We start from the raw sequence: 20,000 nt of genomic DNA, 5'->3' as shown, positions 1-20,000 counted from the left end.
GCGAGAGAGCGAGAGAGAGATAAAGCAATGATGACGCTCGGCGTGAAGGTTGATGGGGAAAAAAGTGGAAGAGAGATAGAGAGAGAAATTGATGCTGCTGCTGCTGATGGTGAATGTGGAGAGTTGAGCAACAGCTTGAGCCTTGCTGGAGCGAGCGCCCTTAGCCCCCTGATGTCCCTCGCCCCTCGACGGCCTCTTGGCGCTCTCACGCACGCCCGGCAACGCACTTTATTGGTCTCTCTCTCTCTCTCTCTCTCGTGCTTTCTCGTGCTCGGTTGATATCGTTTGCTCGCAGTATTGTCGTCAGTATCGTCGATGGTGCTGCTTCGGCTATCGCCTGATAATGCTGGCCCCACTGGCCCTATGCAATTTGGGCCTCAAAGCAGCAAACCTCGGCTGCTGCTGCGAGATTGAACCCTCATCCCCCACCCCTCTCCCCCGCACTTTCCGCTTTCGCTCGGATGGGACTTATGGAGAGTTTCCACTTCGCATTCACACATTTTCTTGACATTTTCCCTTTCACATGCGCACACACACACGCACACACACACTTTCTCTCTCTCTCTTTCTCTCTCTCTCTTCGGTTATAGCATCGTCATCGGTTACAATCTGCGTTTTGGGTTCACGCGTTGTTAGAAGACGCTTCAGGAAACTCCAACTCCTGACCTAGCAATGATTCGAGCCATCATGTACACCCTCACGTCCCCCTTCCTTCGTGTCTACAGGGTTGCTGATAGAGCTGAGGGGGGGCTGGGAAAAAAAAAAGCTCATAGCCATGAACGTGTGTCAACGCCGTTTAGAGTTCGCGCGCTCCAAAAGATGCTCGAGCGCCAAAAGATGCGCCCTTGGAGTGCAGTTTGATTGGAATTGGAATGTTTAAAAATTACAAACAGAAAACAAAACAATTACAAAAGGATACACAACTCGCTGTTAACGCTCGATCCCTTTTTTGGGACGCACGACAGGCAAGATCCTCAGGAAGTGCGAGGCACCTTGAACCTTGAAGGCACTAACAGGCGCGGGCGCGCGCGCGCGCCTCCACCACGGACACGGGATGCCGGATGCCCGGGCGAGTCAAGCTGCGAGAGATGCTGCGAGATGCTGGTGCTGCTGTTGCTGCTGCTGTGTGTGTGCGCGGTAATCTCTCCACACACGAATACGCATTCGCCGCCGCCGCCGCAAAACAACCGAAACAACGAATCCATTAGCCGTACCTCTGGGCTGCATCCCCTTGGGAATGCTGTATGCGTGTGACGCATGTCTACGAACGCAGCTCGAGCAGAAGGCAGCAGCAGCAGCACAAGCTCGGGAGATCTCAGAATCGCAGAAAATTCGGCACTTCGGGACTACAGATTTGTGTTGTGTGATTCGCTTCGCTTCGCAGCGCGCTGTCTTCGGGTTTTTTGGTGCTCTCTCTCTCTCGCTCGCACTAACCCATACCCCTCTCTCTCTCTGTCTGTCTCTCTCTCTCTCTCTCTCTATCTCTCTCTCTCTTGCCATCCCAAAATATTCGGAAAATCCATCCGATCCGGCAACAGCCTCTTCTGTAAGGCCCGATTCGCTGTTTACTGGAAAACCGAAGTCCAGCCTGCAACTTCACACCCTTGTGCGTGTGCGTGTGTGTGTGTGTGTCACTGTGGGAAAGCATTTTTGGGGGTACAGAGGGTAGCAAGCGGGCGGGTGGGGGCTGGCACTGCGTACTGGTACATTGCAGTGAGCACCTGGCGCGGTCGCTGCTCGTGTTACTAGCGCGAGTGGTATGTACCCGATATCTATACATATATATATAAATATATATATACCCGTCTATATACTCAATCACCATTGCTCTGAAAGCTGAGAGAGAGTGAGAGAGAGAGAGAGAGAGACCGAGAGAGAGAGAGCGAGAGAATGGAGAGAAGTATTGCGAGGGAGGGAAGTGTACTTCATCAATTCTCTCGGATGCTGCAGCATCCCGAAGTCTCCACATACACACACACAGACACCCAGACACACACTCAGACACACGTTGAACAACAAAAGAAAACCCCCAAAAAGCCAGGGTCGAGCGCACAGTAACGCAATCGTGCTGCTGGCTGCTGTGCTACACGCGCTAGTACCGAGGGCGTGTGTGAGCTGTGAACAGTGTGTGTGTGTGTGTGTGTGCGTTTGAGCAGGAGCAGTACTAGGAGCGCGTAAGTGTGCGAAAGGTGAAGGATTGGAGGATTAGAGGAAGCAGGGCAGGGAGTAGGTGTCACACCCTGGCATATATATACACCCTATACACCCCGTGAGGTGTGGAGGTTCCCACGGGTGGGGGGGGGGGGGGGGGGTTGTCATCATCGCATGATGTTATTTCGACGTCCGTATTCGTCTGCTCTAATGAAGCACTTCTGCCTACCGCCACAAAATCACAGCCCAACCAACCATATTCTCTCTTCCTCTCTGCCTCTCTGCCTCTCTGCCTCTCTCTCTAAACCCTAAATCCCCTCTCGGATGAACTCGGTGTCATTGTTCCCTGGTTGGCCAACCCCGGGGGGGGGGGGGGGGGGGGGAGTTCCAGCAGCATGCAGGGCCAAAGCAGGGCGAGGCCGCCATCGTGCTGCCCCTTTATCAATCACCTGTTAGCCTACCCCCATAACCCCGCGCACCCCCGGCATGACGATGACACGTCCTTGCGGGACCTTGCTCTTCTGCTTCTGCTCTCCGCACCCGTTTGTTGCAACAGATTACAGAGTGTTGCGTTGCCCCTTTTGCATTCGATTGCAGGCGAGAAATTGGTGGAGCCTAGAAACGAGAGGAGGAAGAGAGGATGGGAGTGTTTGGGATGCTGACATTAATTGCTTATTTCCGCAGCGCTGTGCAGTGACCCAGTGCCAGTGCGATGACAGGACAGCTTTAGCTTCCGGTTCCTCAACTCATTTAACGCCTAATATTGTATCTCTTGCTCTCTCTTTCTTTCTCGCTAGCTTCTTGATCGAATTGTACTGTGCAAGAACGCAGAGCGAACGAAATGTTTTCGTTTGGAATACTGGGAGCCCGCACAGGAGCGACCGTCGGGCTGCTCGGTACCGCGATGGTTGCCATCAATCTGCTCGCTTCGCCCGCTGGGTAGGTTGTTGTTGTTTCGTCCTTTTTTTTTAATATGACTAATCTCGGGTTCCCTCTGCAGTGTGGCCGCCTGTTTCTCCAGTGCCCCGGCACCGGCGGCGGTCCGGGGTAGCGACGGTAAGCCGGCCACCACGGTGTACGACTTCACGGCCAACAGCATCGATGGTCGGCCGGTCGCGCTCGACCAGTACCGCGGCCATGTGCTCATCATCGTGAATGTTGCCTCGGACTGTGGCTACACCGATGGTCACTACAAGGAGTTCAACCAGCTGTACAAGGAGTACGCCGAGTCGAAAGGTTGTTGAAAATTGTTTGCGGCGCGAGCTCTCTTTCGTCACTGACTGACTGACGCGCGTTCTTCGTTCCAGGATTGCGGATACTGGCGTTCCCGTGCAATCAGTTCGGTGGCCAGGAACCGGGCACGAACGCCCAGATCCGGCAGTTCGCCGAGGGCCGGAACGTGCGCTTCGACATGTTCGCCAAGATTGACGTCAACGGGGAGCAGGCGCATCCGCTGTGGCAGTATCTGAAGCAGCGCCAGGGCGGCACGCTCGTTGACGCGATCAAGTGGAACTTTACCAAGTTTCTGGTGAACAAGCGGGGTGAACCGGTGGGCCGGTACGGACCGACCACTAGCCCGGTGGAGCTACGCGCCGAGCTGGAGAAGCTGTTCGCCGAGTAGCGGCATCCACACTAACCACACACCTCAGAACCTCATAATACCCCCCGTTATACTACTACTACTATATTCAAACCAGTTGTCATTGCGCCATTGCGCCGCAAATAAATAAATAAATTGAGATATATGCTGCAGCTGCAACCAAGCAGCGAGCCGTTGAAATAGAATGCCGTAGATGCCGTCTGCCAGAGACTACTGAGACTGCTTGGAATTGGAGTCCTTTTGGTCAATGGGGAGTCCCGGTTGGTTGGTTTTATTGAGCTATAAGAAACGGTTTAGCCCACTGGCTTACAAACCGAGACAGACACACGCACACACACGCACACTGACAGACATGTACACATACATATGGTAGACTAAGACATACTAACAAAAAGGGGTCACTATCCGAGGTGCTAGTTTTTGCCGAACCCAAGACCGAGCTTATCGAGGTTCATGAGGCTCGCCCCGGTCCGGACGTTATTACCCCGGCCGGCCACCTCCGAGTCCCGACGTGACTCCGACTTCGAGCGAAGCGAACTCTTCCCACTGGCCGTCGATTCGCTGAGCGTGTTGTGGACCGGTTTCGACGTCACGGAGATGTTGAGCGCAAACTTCAGTTCCGCCTTCAGCGCATCCCACGGTGTAATCTTCTCCTCGACCGCCACCTTCCGTACGTTCCAGAGGAACTCCAGTATACCGATGATGAACGCACAGGAGCAACCGATCGCAAGTACCACAAACACACCACCGACGTTACCGATACCGAGTTCGGCTGCACTGTCGCTCGCCGCCGATGACGCCTTACCGTCACAGCGGCCCCCACCGTGCATCTCTTTCCACCAGCGCGTCTTCAGCTGGTGCAGCTTGCCCTCCTCCTGCATCTTCAGCACCGCCCCGCTGATGGCCGTCCGGTACGGGGAATCTACGAAGGGGATCGGATCGGATCGGATTAGCATTAGCATTTGGCAACGCGCCTCGATCGAGGATTCACTTACTGACTGGCATCGCGATACCGTAGCCCTTCGAGTCGAGCAGCCCACCGATCTGCGTCAGCTCGCAGTACCGCTCGGTCATGTACTCGAGCGAGGTCGACTCCATCAGGAACGCGTACAGCCGCTTCCCCTTGATAACGCGATCCCGGCCCTCGTCGTTGCTCTTCGTAAAGACGGACGGGCGGGCCGATTCCATCGCTGCCCACATCCGCTGGTAGGTGGAAAAGTTGGAGGTCTGGAAGAACGACATCGTACTACCGCCAACGACCGCACCGTACTTGATTTTGCTCTGCTTCGCCAAATCCTCGGCCGACTCGATCGTCGCGTCCATCCGCTCCATCGTGAGGAAGGCGGCCAGGTTGGCGGTGTACGAGGAGAGCATGATGAGGGCAAAGAACCACCACATGCCCGCCACCAGGCGCGTCGAGACGGCCTTCGGCAGTATATCGCAACCCTGCCCCATGATCGAACCCATCGTCAGCCAGAGCGCGTTCAGCATGTCCCAGATGTTTTCCACCTCGTCGTTGTCCTGCTTGCACGGGTGCGGATTCTCCCAGTCGGCCGGTGCCATCCGGGACAGCACGAACAGGAGCACCGAAACGCCCAGATAGGCGGTCGCCATATAGATCCACACGTCCAGCGATAGGGGCGACAGGAAGGAGAACAGATCCTTCGGTTGCTGGACCGGCGTCGCGTACAGGATGCTGATACCTGCGGGGGAGTGTGTGTGTGTGTGCGGTGAGATTGTGCAAATGGTTTTATGGAGGTAAGCCGGAGTTTACTTACCGAGCGTCATGAACGGCATCGTAAAGTCGACCGCCGTGCGCCGTTCGTACGTGATGGTTAGATCGCAGACGGCGAGATCCGCTTTCTGCGACAATCAAGGTCAGTCAGTCAGTGATCAGGTGTCTAGGTGTCAGTGTGTGGTGGCGTTACTCACCCGATCGAGCAGATGCTTCACCAGACCGTCCCACTTCTTGGTGATCTTGTTGTAGGAACCGTACTTCCCATCCGGTACCAGCTCCATCCGGTACTGGAAGCCGAGGATCTTGGAGATACCGTCGATCAGCTCGAGCGAGTAGCCCTCGAACCGGTTGTTACCCTCGAGAAACTCGCCCTCCTTCTTCTCCCTGCAGATGGAACAACATAGACAACATGTTTTGTGTGGTTAGGTAGGTGCTACTACTACTACTGCAACCCCCGGGGTGCTCACTTGTGCATTAGGAAGGGTGCACCGATGCGGGACGCGACGATGAACGTTTTGTTCTGCAGCGATTCGACGATCTGCGAGTACACCTCGCCCTGGCTGCGCGTATAGTTGACGCCGTGCGTCGGGTCCCAGGTGGCGATCTTCTTGAAGCCCTCCTCCTTGCTCAGCTCGATAATGTCCAGGTGGAAGTGCGTCCGGCGCCCGTAATCGTCGAAGATGATCGGTCCGGTGATGCCGTGTTCGGTTTTCTGTGGCCCGCGTGCAGTCGTTGTCGTTGTTTGTTTGTTTTTTTTTGGGAAAGAGAGCGCGGAAGTAGACGATTAGACGAAGAAGAAGGAGAGAGAAAACACGAGTGCGATACGGACCACCTTCATGTAGTTGACGATACGCAACCCGAACGGCCACTGGCGCAGGTTTTTGCTGCCGCAGGACAACCGGGACGGGGTGATCTCCTCGGTTGCGTCGAGCTCCCGGATCGCGGTGGCGTAAATCTTGACCGCATCGTTGTACAGCGCCGACTCGGTCTGGACGTGCTCGGGCGATACCCGGAACAGCCGTTTCATGCGCGCCTCCCCCTGCTCCCAGTCGTGCACCGCGTTCTTGATGTCGAAGCTCTTCGTGTCCATCAGCCGGAGGGCGGTAATGTTCGAGCGCGAGTACCGCAGCTCCTCGAAGTCCATCGTGTGCGCATCGAGCGACGTGATGATGTAGCTCTGGTACTCCTCCAGCATCTTCACCTCCTTCGCCTGCCGCAACAGCTCGACGATCCGGTCGGGCCGGATCTCGAGGATGATGTGCGACTCACCGGACGACTGGATATCCTTCAGCAGCGGCCGATAGTCCGGATCGTCGTCGATCTGCCGCACCGTGATCGGTGCATCGTTCGGTCCGTGGATCTGCAGGATGTCCTTCAACCGCATCAGCCCCTCGTCCGTGTCGTAGATGACGGTGAAGCTCTTCCAGCTGTAGTCGACGATCAGATCGGCCAGCGCCCGGGACAGCACGTCCGCCTCCGGGTACAGGTTGATCGTCATCGCCTGCAGTGCCGGCTCGGTGCCACCGAGCGGTTCCGGATCCCAGTGCGTCACGATGTGCGGTATCTCGAGCGTTTTGCACACGGACCCGACGATACCGGCGGTCAGGATCGAGCTGGGGCCGAAGATGGCGGTCACCCCTTCGGCTGCCAGCTCGCACACCTTCCGCTCCGTCTTGAAGCTGTCCTCCGCCGAGACGTACTTTACCAGCGGCACCAGCTCGAAGTGTTTCTCGTGCATGTTAACCCGCTCGACCGCATACCGGAACGCGATCTCCGCCTCATAGTTGTCACCGTGGAAGATGGCACCTGTGAAATGATGTTGTTGTCGATTTTTTGTTTGATTGGGAATTCGCTGGTGGAGAGGTGGTTGTTTGAAGCGGTCCAAAAAACCACCCAACTTAAACCCGGTTGGCACTCACCGATAGGGATATCACGTTTGGCGTTCGCCACTGGCACCGCAGCTACGAGCAGCAGCAGCAGCAGCAGCAGGCCAAGATGGTACCGCCACGCTTGCAGTCCTGGCATCTGCTACCTCCTCCCTTAAACCTCCCCCTTTCTCTGAGACGCAACGAGTTGCGGTTGATTGACTGTTGTTGTTGCTGTTGTTTGAGGTTGCTCGGTCAGCTTATCGGTTGATGCAGGGCGTAGAGGTGTGCTGCGGTCGTCTCGACCCGTCGCGAAACGGAAATGCGCGTCTCAGTGTGTCAGCAACACTCACGGGCACTCTCAGACTCAGTCTCAGCTGCTCAGCGCCTGTTTCACCTCCGCGACAGCCGCGCGATGCGATGCGACGCGATCGTGGATCGTGTTGCGTAGCAGGTAATGGCGCTAATGGTGGCCAGCGCTCGGTAGATCGCACGCGCGCGCGCGCGCCCGAAAACACTCAGTCCTGCGAACTGCGCTGTGCCAAAAATAACGCGGTGTCGGGTGTGTGTCTTGTCATCAGCCGCCAAAAAGGGTCGCGTAGAAATGTTGCTAGCTGCTAGCTATGCCCACGCACACACACACGCACACACTGCCGGCCACACGCACCGGTACCCAAATATTATTGTCACTGATGGCGACTGATCCGACGCAAAGCTGAACAGCTAACTGGGACGCTGGGTGCCCCAGCACAGCGTTTACTGCTGCTGATGCTGCTGCTGATGCTGCTGCTGCTGCTGTATGTGTGTTGGCATTATTTTTAGCCCTTGGCCACACTCGTCACTAAACTCCACCCCCCCTTCCCCTCCCCGAAAAAGACGCACGCCGGCAGCGCGCCGTTCTTTCACCTTCTTCGGCTTCTGCTTTTCTCGTCGTTGACTGAATGATGATGGCGATGATGACGAGGACCGAGGAGTGGAGGAGAACCGGACACCGGGGCCTCTAAATTCTCGCTACGAATGGCCATCAGGGTGCAATTTCCGGTCCGGGCCAGTGAGCGGAACAGATAGCGTAGGGCGATGCACTGCTGCCAAATGCAATTAGTTCACTTTGGTGCACTTCACTTTCAGTAATTCAGGTTCCTAATTCTGCAACACATTTGGGGGGGGGGGGGGTATCGAGTGGGAATGCTGGTGCATTCCTGGGTGAGCTAAAGGTCCAGGGGGTCCCCAAGCAAATGTCCGCGAATCTCACAGAGTTCTCCGGTCCGGTGATCTGGAATATGCGAGCGAAATGTCTTCGGTTTGTTTTTTTTTATTGCCTCAAACGTCTAACGAACGCGTATTTAAGATGTTTAGACATTTTTTTGTCGTGAATGCCGTGATATGCCGTTAAGAGTATTGTGTAAACATTGCGGATCAATCCTAGTAAAAATTTTTGAAAGATATTGATTTCTTACTAGTGTATCGCCCCTTTTGTGGCCCATTTTTTAACCCCATTATCTGCATCCGCCAAGTGCTAGACAGCTTCTTTGAGTTTTTTGTAAATAATTTTGATCCTGTTTTATTTAAATTATTACGTTAAAATTCAATTTTGGTTAGCAAATCGTAAAACTAATAAAAAAACAATCAACTTGAAAATGCTAAATTTTTGAAGTTTTTTGAACAAAGAAAAAAATGGAAGTTTCATAAAAACTTGTCGGGAAGGGCCTGCAACAACTCTTTATCTCAGAATAGTCAGCACCTGATGAACACGATGTTGAAATCAATTAAAGGTGTATTTTTAAGACACGCTTGAAATGCAGTGCACTGTCCGTGTGTGGTTTTTTTTTGTTTCGCAATAATTCGTCAAATAACGATTAAATCGAACGTACGGTTCGTGCGTCTTTATATGTGTTTTAAAAAAAACGGTGAAATCGTTTTTGAAAAAAGAGGAAATGTAAAATATCCTTCCGGAAAACAGAAACTACTGCTGCTGCTGCTGCTGCTGCTGCTGTCTCGATGGAGGCGCCTCACTCATCACACGTTAGACGAAATATTTCGAGAGCGCAACCTTCGAAGCCAAGCTTTCGAACCAAAACGAGAAAAACCTCGCAAGTAAGCTGCTCCAGCAGCTTCTCAGATCGGGAATAATCGGAACGCGAAATGGCGCCCCCGAAAGCTCCTTTCGTCAAACGACGGGTGGCGATTGCCAGATGAAGCGATGCGTGGGTTCCGGGATTACAGGACTTGCCGCGTGCCGCGCTCGCTCGCTTCTCTTTCTTTGGCCGCGAACGAGGTTCAATGTTGTAGACGAGCAGTACGTCGGTTGGCACTAGCTGGTTGACGGACTACAGGAGCCACTACTGCGCATGAGAGCACCCCCGACACTGCGTGCGTGGATGCGTGTGTCTGTGTGTGTGTTTGTGTGATGCTGTGTGGCTTCGGCATCGCACGGCACGGTATCTGCGAGGATGCTGCGCGCGCGTTCCTCGCGAGAGTTCCTCACTGGAGCTTCTGTTTCAGAAAAAGCTTTCAGAAGAAGGTAAACACAACGTAAACGTCCTGTCGTTGTGGTCATCCTGCACACCAGAACCAGAAAGCTTGCCAGTTGGCTTGCCACCCCCCGAACAACAAGGAGTCACTCGCAGCGCTCGCAGCACCGCTGGAGGCACTCGCACTCGGACTCCGGAGCCGGGAGAGGATCCCGGAAAAAGCTCATATTAAAATCGGCACGGGTCGGATGCGGTCGCGCAGTCAGTCAGTAGAGTTGCGAGCGCCACAGCCACAGCATCCCCAGGCCAGCCAGCCAGAAGCGGAGCGCGAGGCCTGCTGTTGCTGTTTTGTGTGTGTGACCAGCAAACGAAAAAAAACAAAAAACAAAAAAAACAGTTAAGCCCACCAGTGCGTGTGTGTGTGTGGGTGTGTGAGGCATTTTATAGGCTGGCTTGTTGTTGTCTCGCGGGGCGAAAAAGGGGCCTTTTGCTCGGCTCCTGCTCAGCCTTCTCAATCAAGACCTTCTAGTGGGATCAGAGCCTTCACTCTGCAACACTGTTCCTGTTCCATTCCGTGGCCCGTGCGCACTTTCGTGTGTGTGCGCGCGTGTGTGTGTGTACGCCGTGCTTATTAGTTAGTGCGCGTTATCGTGGGATGTGTCTTTTTTTGTGAGGAGTTTTAGCAGCATAGCAGCCCAAGCATCAGTCCCGGATCGCCATCGAAATCGAACCAAAGAACAGCTTCTCCAGCTCTCCAGTCAAGTCAAGTCAACCACAACCACAACACCAGTGTGCTACGACGTGCTGCGCTTGTGTGTGTGTGTGTGCGCCAGGATCTTCCGCTTGGTAAAGGGGAAGGAAGCAAAAAACTAGCGAAGGAAGTTCCCGGATCAGCAAACCCGTTAGCATCTCACATCGCTTTTCGCAACCCGCTGCTCGATACATCTCCTCTCTCGTTGTGAGTTCTGCCGTCGTGTGTGTGTGTGTGTGTGTGTCCCGTCGTCGCCATCTCACTACTACTACTACTACTACTACCAACCTTTTTCACGCAGCTTCCCAAGCTTCCGCGCTTCGGAACGGAACAGAACAGAACAGAACAACACAGCTTGCGCTGAAAGCTTTCGGCTATCCGGTCAACCAACCCCAAGCTGCTACCAAACCGGCCGTACGACGGGACGGGACGACAACTACGGCCGCCAAAACACCACCACCATCACCACCAACGCGACCATCAACTGAACGGTCTTCACTCAACAAGCGAGCGGTGGGAATGCGCGTTGCCGAAATTCGCGCCCACCGTCTTTATCACCCGAGCCGCTGTCCCCTTGTTGTGTCCTAGGCTACTAGTTTGAGCACCCGCCCCCCGTGCCTCCCGTGCTGTGCGACAGGACTGATTACGATTTGGTGATTTGGTGGTGGTGGTGGTGAAGGTCGGTGGTGAGTGACAAACGAACGGACGGAATGTCGGGTGAAAGGCGGCAGCCGCTGATGCCGCCGCTGCTGCTGCTGCTGCTGCTGGTGCTGCTGTACAGCATCCTAGTGCTTCCGGTTGTCGTTGTCGCCCTGCCGGATGCCATCCGAATCGGTAAGTCGGTTGCGGGGGAAAAGGGAAGAGCTAAGCCGCTAAGTAAATGTAGCTAAGAAAGTCTACCGGAGCCGGAGAGGGAGAGCCGTGGCTTCCGTGTGGCTACGAACCGGTTGTAGTTCGCATCGCTCGCCGAGACGGAAGTCCTTTTGTCCGCACACACACACACACACTAGGAACGAGAAAGTAGACAAGTTATAGGAGTGCTGAGCACGGGGTAGAAAAAAGAAGAAGAAGCTAGAAGTCACACACTCCCTGTACATTACATTACAAGCGACCAAATCCTTGGTCTTTCTGCTATTGCGCCTCATCAGCTCATCAGCTCATTACGCTGACCGAATCCCTCAGCCCTAAGTCGTTGTTGTTTTGACGGCGCGCGCTTGATGTTGGTTTTGGTCATTGTTGGCTTATCAAATGTTGGTACTATGGTCACCTGATTCCTTGTTTTCACATCCTGTTTTGCCACGCCATCGCGGCCATCAGGGGGCATCTAGTTAGATGTTTTTGTTAGATGGTTTTTTTGGTGACCGCTTGTTTGTGACACTCTGACACTTCTCCTACTGCCAGAGTTGAAGCTCATCATCGTTATCATCCTTCCTTCCTTCTTCTTCTTCTTCTTCTTTTTTTTCATTCTTCGCGGGTTGTTCTGGGACACACAATCGAAGTATAGCATTAGTAAAAATGAAACAAAAAAACGGAAAACAAAAAATGAAATAATAATCGTCTTCCGTTGCGACAACGATGTGTTGTTCGTTTTTTTGTTTTTGTTTTGGGAGTTTGGTACGTGGCATCAGAGCTAATGTGCCCTCGTGCTGATAAAGTGTGCTAGTGTTGAGGGGGCGCAGGGACAGTTCGAACAATCGACAGAAAAGAATGGAAGGAAGATGGCGTGCCGTGCGAACGTGGACCCGGAATCAAACCCCGGAAACTGACAAAAAGTGATTGGAACCGCACCCCCCTCCCCCCCTCCCCCTTCCCGTCTTCGGTGATGGATGGACGGATTTGTTCGGAAGGGGTGTTTTTTTTTTGTTTCGGGGGGTGGGAGGGTAGCGAGAAAGCGCCCAAGGGACGGGATTCCCTGCCTCATGTGTGTGTGTGTGTGTGACAGTTGGTTGAGTATGTGGTTTGGTATTTTGGGGGAGAAAGCAAAACATCGAAAGGGCTGTCCCGCTGCACTTCAACCTCAGGAGGACTTTTGGGGGGGATGGGAGCTCCTAGGAGCTCCTCCTCCTCAGCATTTCCTTCAATTGAATTACTACTAATCGGTCGACGTCGTCGAGGGTCGGCACTGTCGGGAAAATGGTTGAAAAACCGGCGTATTTGGAACCAATGCGGACCAATGGACACAACCCATGCGTATACACAACAAAAAAAAAAAACAAAAAACACAAAACGGACTCCCCAAATCAAATTGCAAAATGGCCAAATATCAACCACTAGCGCGCCAGCGTGTGTGTGTGTATGTTTTTGTGACGTTGTCGGTCCCCCTCCCCCCGCTCCCCTCGCCAACTCTCTCTCTCTCTATTAGATTACGATCTGTGGTCCGTTTGTGACGACTGATTGCCTCGCCTGGGTTTTGTGCCGGACCCCGGACCCCGGTAGCCTTGATTGGCCCACGACAAACCCTTAGCCTTAGTCTGATTCGTCCCCGGGGAAGCCGGGAAGCCGGGAACCAACCAACAACGGCGGCAGCAGGCGGCTTCGTCTACCACCACTGCGAGAGAGTGACAATGGCGGAGTGAAGTAATCTAATTTCCTTTCGGGCCCCCCCGGGAGCCCTTCCACCCTTCCACCCTTCCCACCTTCCTTCTCTCCTTCCTCCCCTTCCCCATCGGCCATCGCTAATTAATATTGCAAAACGCGCAGTGCGGACGCGCACGGGACTTTCGAGGTAACGCTGCTGCGCTGCTGCTTTGCGAGAGGGGAGTTGGGGGGTGGGGGTGGGGCTTGGTTTGCAGCAAAACATTGCGTTGAGAGTACGCTACCGACCGGGTGTGCGCGTGAAGTACTTTGGATCAATATTAAACGTACCGTTCCCCTTCCGCTACCCTTCGCATCTTCGCTTTCGTCCAGTCCAAGTCCAGGGATCAGGAGGACGATTTCTTCATCTTTGGGTCGTGGCTGGACGGCGTGGACTCTGGGATATTGGGTTTCTTGTTTTTCTCCCCTTTTTTTTTGCCGGCCGGTCAATACTGCTGCGATTACTGCGTTGGACTGTACTGTTGGACGGCGAAGCACCGCTCCAGTGCGGTCTCAGAATACCAAAAACCAACCAACATTGGTTGCAAAGCGTGTAAAGCTGGGGCTGTCACTGGTTTCCTCGGTTTTTTTTTTGTATCTCATCCTGTGACGAGTGCGGATAAATGATACAGAAGGAAGAGGAGGTGGAAGGGGAGGTGAAGAGGGGGGGAATGAATTAGAAGTGTCGCGGCTGCAAAACCGCGGCTAATCCCCTCGCACAGTGGCGGCTGCTACGTGCTGACGAGCTGGCGGACACTTTCTCTCATTTTCGTAATGGCATATGAGGGGTAGTAGTACTAGCGGTTGCTAGCTGTTAGGGTGTGTGTGTGTGGAGAAGAGCAGAGAAGCATTGTACACAGCCTGCGCCTGCCAACATGTCCGGAAGGTTTTGTTTTTTGTCTATGTTCGCCATCATTTCGCTTTCCCTCTCGTTGCACGCACGCGTACACACTTGCAGGCGGTTTGTTTCATCCGGATGACGACCACCAGGAGATTGCGTTCCGGTACGCGGTGGAGAAGATCAACTCGGACCGCACGATACTGCCCCGGTCGAAGCTGCTGGCCCAGATCGAGCGGATCTCACCGCAGGACAGCTTTCTGGCGTCGAAGCGCGGTAAGCAGCATCCACCACACCAGCTACGCACGTTCTTACGTGCCCCTATTACGTATCTATCTATTTCTCCTTCTCTTCCACCACCACCGTTCCTCGCCACAGTCTGCCACCTGCTCGGTGTCGGTGTGGCCGCCATCTTTGGACCGCAGTCATCGCATACGGCCAGCCATGTCCAGAGCATCTGCGACACGATGGAGGTAAGTGAGCGAGCTAACTGCCGATCAGTAACACAATTCAAACACACACACACACACACACACACACACACACACACGCGCGCATTCACAAAGATATATGTAGGTGGGGTTAGGCGGATATCTCTTTATAGAAAATGGTGTAGAGCAGCAGCCTTGAAGCATATAAGCTTTTTCCATTAAATCAATACTTGATCTCAAAGCTTGATCTGTTCACGCGTTCACTGCGTCAAAAGCATCAAGGGGCTCTCTCTCTCTCTGTCTCTCTCTCTCTCTCTCTCTCTCTCTCTCTCTCTCTCTCTCTCTCTCTCTTTCTCTCTCGAGTGATTGTCATGGTCATAGCATGGTGGTAGCCGAACATTGAACAAAAACATTGTGTTGATAGGTTCCATGCAGTGTGCTTTGGGTCTGTATGCACCAAAGCGAGGACTACCTTACAACTTGCCACCCCCTCCCCTCCACCCATCGCCCCTCTTGATGATGAGCGGCCATGGCGGCCATGCAGCAAAACAGATGCAGCATTTAATTGTTCGTCGGAGCGGAGTTGTTCTTGTGTGTTTTTTTTTTTCGGGGGTGTTGCTGAGTTTGCTGGCAGCTCCCTGCCTCCCTGGCCACTGGCATTGGTGCACCAGTGCGATGGACACCCGCCCAATACACACATACACACACAGATGGCCGGAGTAATAGCTGTTGGTTCCGAAAACAGATGGGCAGGGCAGATGGGGAAGGAACAGGCTCGCGCCCGTGTTGACACACACCGCAAAACGAGAGAAAGGGAGAGAGATAGAGAGAGAGGGAGAGACTGGCTTCAGTGCCATCACTTCATTCACCGTCATCGCCGGAGTCATCGCCAGGCTGGATATCGAGCGCTGCTTGACTCGATTAATTAAAGAACAACATTTTCACTGACGCTGAAAATTGCACTCTAACACCACCTCCAGCTAGCGTCTCTACCTCCATCTTCTGCTCCCGCCCTCCCTTCTCTTGCTACTCCACGTATCTGCCCCTTCCCCCCTGGCCTGGCACCGGAACTCTCCCTTCCGAAATAGGAAGTTGAATCTCTGTTTCTGTTGCGGTTTCCGACCAAAAAAAATACAAAAAAAGAGAGAGAGAGAGAAAGAGAGAGAGAGAGAGAGAGAGAGAGAGAGAGAGAGAGCGGTGAGTGAGAGATGCATTTTCAGAGGATCTTTCCTTTTTGCCGCGGGTCTTTTCGCGGGTCAAGGACCGCAACGGCATGTAAAGTGTCGTTTTTTGAGGCAACATCGAAAAAAGCATCACTTTTTCAACTTCAAAAATCTGCCAAAAATCGAAAAATAGGAAATTCTATAAAAACTCGACGGGGCTACCTAGATACACTTATAATCTAGCAAACGGTTATTCATTTGAATATTTCTGATGACCCAGCACGTGGCTATGATGGGCACCGCTAAAAGTACATTTTTGCAAAGTTGCCTTTCTAGATTGGATGCCATGAACGTAGTTTTGAAAAAGCCTTTCCCAAAATAGAGCCAAAAAGATTTTTGAAAAGTTGTAGTTTAATATGAGATGATTTTGAAAAATTAAAGTTGACTAGTTTCTTCACTAAAAATCGTCAAAAATAAGCTCTTTTTTGATCCGAAATAACCAAAGCCCCCCCTTAATAAAGATAAATTCGGCAGACGCGGATTGAGGCGGCCACGGCTGAGCGGTCCGTCAGCCTATGTCTGTGTGCTGCTGCTGCTACCGGTCGTTATGGTCGTTTGGCATCTTGGAGGTACCGCGTGCCATCCAATCCAATCCGCCAGATCGATTACAGGACCAAGAAATTGGCCCAACTATTTCGGTGTGGTCTGGACCATCTGGCTGGTGGCAGGTCGCAGGTTTCGCATCACACTCTAGCTCGTGTGTGTGTGTGTGTGTGCTACTCGATGCTCTGTTCCAGATATCCGACGGCTGCGTCGTATCGTGTCATTTTGATTGTGCCAGAAGCCCAGACCCTCTAGAACACCAAACACCAACACCAACGGTACGCTCTGCTTAGCTCTGGTCGCCTGGGACGACTGACACAAAAGCGACAGCTGAGGTGTGATGATGATGATCGCGTGAACATGACGCACACGCACCGCGACACCGATGCGTGGGAAGGACGCCACTTTTAGTCGGCAACGTCCAAATTCGGCAAAAGCAGCAGAGCATGTACGCCATGTACATGTACGGTGTTTGATCGGTCTACGGTGCGTTCAGCGTTCAATTGCACGACAGGATGAACCACCGGAGTACACCGGAGCTACCTAAATCGGTGGTTGCGTTTGGCGCTGCGTAAAAAACCGCTTGCTACGATTTTGCATTTGCGGGCAAAAAATGTTTTTCTTTTGTGTTTTTTGTTTTTTGTGGAAGAAATAACATATCCATCCCGCTAGCAGCCATACTATACTACCATAGCTCCAGATGCCATAGCGGGTTGTAGCTGTCAGTGTTACAGTGACCGCGCTTCTCTGCCGGGCGCTTCATTCCGAATGGCGATGTATAAGGATGGATTCAATAGTTCCGCTTCATCGAGTACCGCGAGCGACGGCGAAAAACAAAAAAAAAACGGACGCAGCAGGACCAGGACAAACCTGCCCTTTGTTTGTGTCAGCAAGTGGCGCGCCATTTTTTGTTGTTCATCCTCTTCTTCTGCTTCTTCTTCTTTGCTTTATTTTTATTATGATTCGCGTGAGAGCACCACCACCAGCATTGTGTGTTTGCGCCCATTAACGGCGTATCTGCTGAACAGCAACAGCGCCTCCATTGCACACACCCCTCTGGCTTCCCCTTCATCCCCTCCCATCTTTCCATTTTCGGCGTTTTTTTTTTTGTGGTTGACTTTTCGTCGCGGCGCGCGCGGCAACACATACACCAAGCACCGGCCAAAACCCGGTCCACCATTTTGGTTAAATGTTGTTGGTTGTTTGCATCCCTTCCCCAAACCCCCTTAATTCCTCCTTTCCTTTCCTTTTGTCGAATGTGTGTATGTGTGTGTGTACGTGTGTGAGTGTGTGTGCGGAGAGAGATGATGTGCATGTGTGCGGAGAGCGCAACATTCACGTCGTTGTTTGGGGAACGTGTGAATATTAGCATTTCGCTCCTCCCGCAACCCCTCCCCATCCGCTCCCCCGCACCCGCTGCCCCGCACCCGCATTTCAAATTCTCGTTTTTCACTGTCCCATCCGAGCACTTGTAGCCGTTGTGGACGCTCAACCCATGTGTGTGTATGTGTGTGTGTGTGTGTGTGTTTGTGCTGCCGATGGTGCCATCAAGTCCCCTCCCCCCCTCCCCCCTGGATGCGCTGTTCGCATGTTTTATTTTGTTTGACATCCGCTACTACTACTCCCAGCCCTTCCATCATATTTAAGGGGGAGGGGGGGCGCGGCATTCCGCGCATTCTAACCTCCCTCCCCCTCCCTCTTCCCCCTCTCCTATGGTAATACAGCAGCAGCAGCGGTGAATGTGAATCTTTCACTAATGCTTACGCCGATCGTAAACCTCAAGTGGTAAACGCGCAAAATGCTCGATTCAGCGCCAGCGGCATTCGACAGACACTCTCTACCTCTACCTCCCCGCCGCTGCCCTATCTTCCTCTCCTCTCCCCCGGGGGGTTCACATTTTATGATATGTTGCTCATGCCCCTCAAAATGCTGCCGAAAAAAATAAAAATAACAAAAAAAAAACCATCTACCATCCTTCCTCCTTCCCGGCACTCCTACTACACAAGCGCACCATCCCTTAACATAAGATAACGGTCACGAGACAGAGTTGGAGTGATCGGAAACTAATGCAAACAAATTTTCACGCACGCAACAACACTAATTTTCCGAAATTTCGGGAATTTTCTCGCCCCCCCCCCCCCACAGATTCCTCACCTGGAGACGCGCTGGGATTATCGGTTGCGGCGCGAAAGCTGCCTCGTGAACCTTTACCCTCACCCGAGCACCCTTTCGAAGGTGAGTAAGGAAGAAACCTGCCAACTGCCGGCAGGCTTGCTATTCTATTAACGGTTTTATATATATATATATATATATATATATATATATATATATATATCTCTCTCTCTCTCTCTCTCTCTCTCTGTGTGCTGGCCAGGCGTACGTGGATTTGGTGGCGGCCTGGGGCTGGAAGTCCTTCACCATCATCTACGAGACGAACGAGGGGCTGGTGCGGATGCAGGAGCTGCTGAAGGCGCACGGACTGTCCGACTATCCGATCACGGTCCGCCAGCTCAGCGACTCCGGTGACTATCGGTAAGCCACGTGCCATTGCCAGGCAGGACCATTGTCAGGGTTCCTCCTCCTCAAACCTCCTCTCGTTGCTCGTTGCTCACGCACGCATTGTATCTTTTGCTCGCTTTTGAAAAACGAAAAAAAAAAACCGAAAGGTTGAAGGTGTCCCTACAACCAGCGAACCACAATTCGGGGGAGGGGGGGGTGCTGTTGTCCGATACACAGAGGACAGCGAGCGGACGCAGCGGAAGGGTGGTGGTGAAGCTGCCTGCTGCCGTAATTTTGCGCTGCATTCAATATACAATTTTAGCATAAAAGCAAATACTAGCACGCGCGCGCGCGCGCCCACACAGAATGTGTGTGTGTGTGTGTGCAGGATGGGGGGGTTATAGTGTGGTGCGGCGAGTGGGCGAGTTGTCCTGGCGAGCCAGGTTATGCCTGACAGGGCGCCGGTGACAGATGACACCTCTATAGCGCGCTGCCACGCTGTACATCCTGCCGATGAGGGGGAGGTGATGGAGTGTAATTGATGTGCCTTGTGCTTGTCGCTCGCATAGCAAGTTGCTGGTTGCTATACGCCTGCACACACCGTTACCCTCTCCCTGCATACCCTCCGTCCCTCCGTTCTTGTGCTTCTTCCTATTCAGTGGCCCATTGAGAGCCCCCGGTGCCGGCTCTCTGTGATGCTCCTCATACATTCACGCATATTTTAACGCCATATCTCTCACCCTCTCGCCCCTTAAGGGGGGGTGCCTTCGGTGTTTTATTTGATTTTTTCACCATTTACTTTTTACATTTTTTTACTAGTGTTTATCCTTTCAAGAGTACCGTGTGAAATTTTGGGATCAATCGAAGCAAAACTGACAAAGTTATTGATTTTTGAACATCCGTCTTTCATACAAGACTCAATGCAACTCGCGACTTTGAATCGCGTTTCCCAAAACGTAGCATAAAAACTACTAGACCAATCGATTTGACATTTTAAACACATGATCTTTGTACTATTTTCCAGATAGTCCCATCGAATTTTTGTAAAAATTGTTGATACTTTTTTTTTTAATAATTATGTAAAACTCGTTTGTTGAGGCAACATCGAAAAAAGCATCGATTTTTCAACTTTTCCAACTTCAAAAATCTACCAAAAATCGAAAAATAGGAAATTTAACAAAAACTCGACGGGGCCAGCTGGATAAACTTATAATCTAACAAAAGAATATCGATTTGTATATTTCTGATGACCCGGCACGAGGCAACGATGGGCACCGCAAAAAATACCTTTTTGCAAACATTTTGCCTTTCTCGAT

The 20,000-nt window shown here is 52.6% G+C and overlaps 3 protein-coding genes across 8 annotated transcripts in view; 2 read left to right on the top strand and 1 right to left on the bottom strand.

Moving 5' to 3' along the window:
• The first annotated feature begins 2,089 nt into the window (after positions 1–2,089).
• Positions 2,090–3,882, top strand: LOC125949859 (uncharacterized). Its single transcript, XM_049677294.1, has 4 exons — positions 2,090–2,174; positions 2,949–3,090; positions 3,152–3,387; positions 3,459–3,882. The coding sequence occupies exons 2-4, from the start codon at positions 2,993–2,995 to the stop codon at positions 3,770–3,772; spliced, it is 648 nt and encodes a 215-aa protein (XP_049533251.1). The 5' UTR covers positions 2,090–2,174; positions 2,949–2,992; the 3' UTR covers positions 3,773–3,882.
• Positions 3,883–4,088: 206 nt separating this feature from the next.
• LOC125949393 (glutamate receptor ionotropic, kainate 2-like) lies at positions 4,089–8,059 on the bottom strand. Its single transcript, XM_049676380.1, has 7 exons — positions 7,409–8,059; positions 6,319–7,295; positions 5,957–6,201; positions 5,684–5,873; positions 5,530–5,614; positions 4,747–5,454; positions 4,089–4,673 (listed from the first exon to the last, which is right to left on the bottom strand). The coding sequence occupies exons 1-7, from the start codon at positions 7,512–7,514 to the stop codon at positions 4,165–4,167; spliced, it is 2,820 nt and encodes a 939-aa protein (XP_049532337.1). The 5' UTR covers positions 7,515–8,059; the 3' UTR covers positions 4,089–4,164.
• A 2,281-nt stretch (positions 8,060–10,340) lies between these two features.
• LOC125949416 (glutamate receptor ionotropic, kainate 2) overlaps positions 10,341–20,000 on the top strand; it is a 21,097-nt gene continuing 11,437 nt past the window's right edge. For all 6 annotated transcript variants that reach the window (XR_007468663.1, XR_007468664.1, XM_049676445.1 and 3 more), the window contains exons 1-6: positions 10,341–10,783; positions 10,878–11,410; positions 14,109–14,264; positions 14,367–14,461; positions 18,331–18,420; positions 18,560–18,717. Coding sequence is in view for 4 of the 6 variants with exons in the window: in XM_049676445.1 (XP_049532402.1) it covers positions 11,287–11,410; positions 14,109–14,264; positions 14,367–14,461; positions 18,331–18,420; positions 18,560–18,717 (623 nt within the window). In the remaining 2 variants the exon portion in view is untranslated. The remainder of the gene's footprint in view (positions 10,784–10,877; positions 11,411–14,108; positions 14,265–14,366; positions 14,462–18,330; positions 18,421–18,559; positions 18,718–20,000) is intronic.

Source organism: Anopheles darlingi, chromosome X, assembly GCF_943734745.1.
Source record: "Anopheles darlingi chromosome X, idAnoDarlMG_H_01, whole genome shotgun sequence".
Classification (NCBI taxonomy): Eukaryota; Metazoa; Arthropoda; class Insecta; order Diptera; family Culicidae; genus Anopheles; species Anopheles darlingi.
Note: the sequence above shows the minus strand (reverse complement) of the source record. Positions and strands in the feature narration are given on the sequence as shown.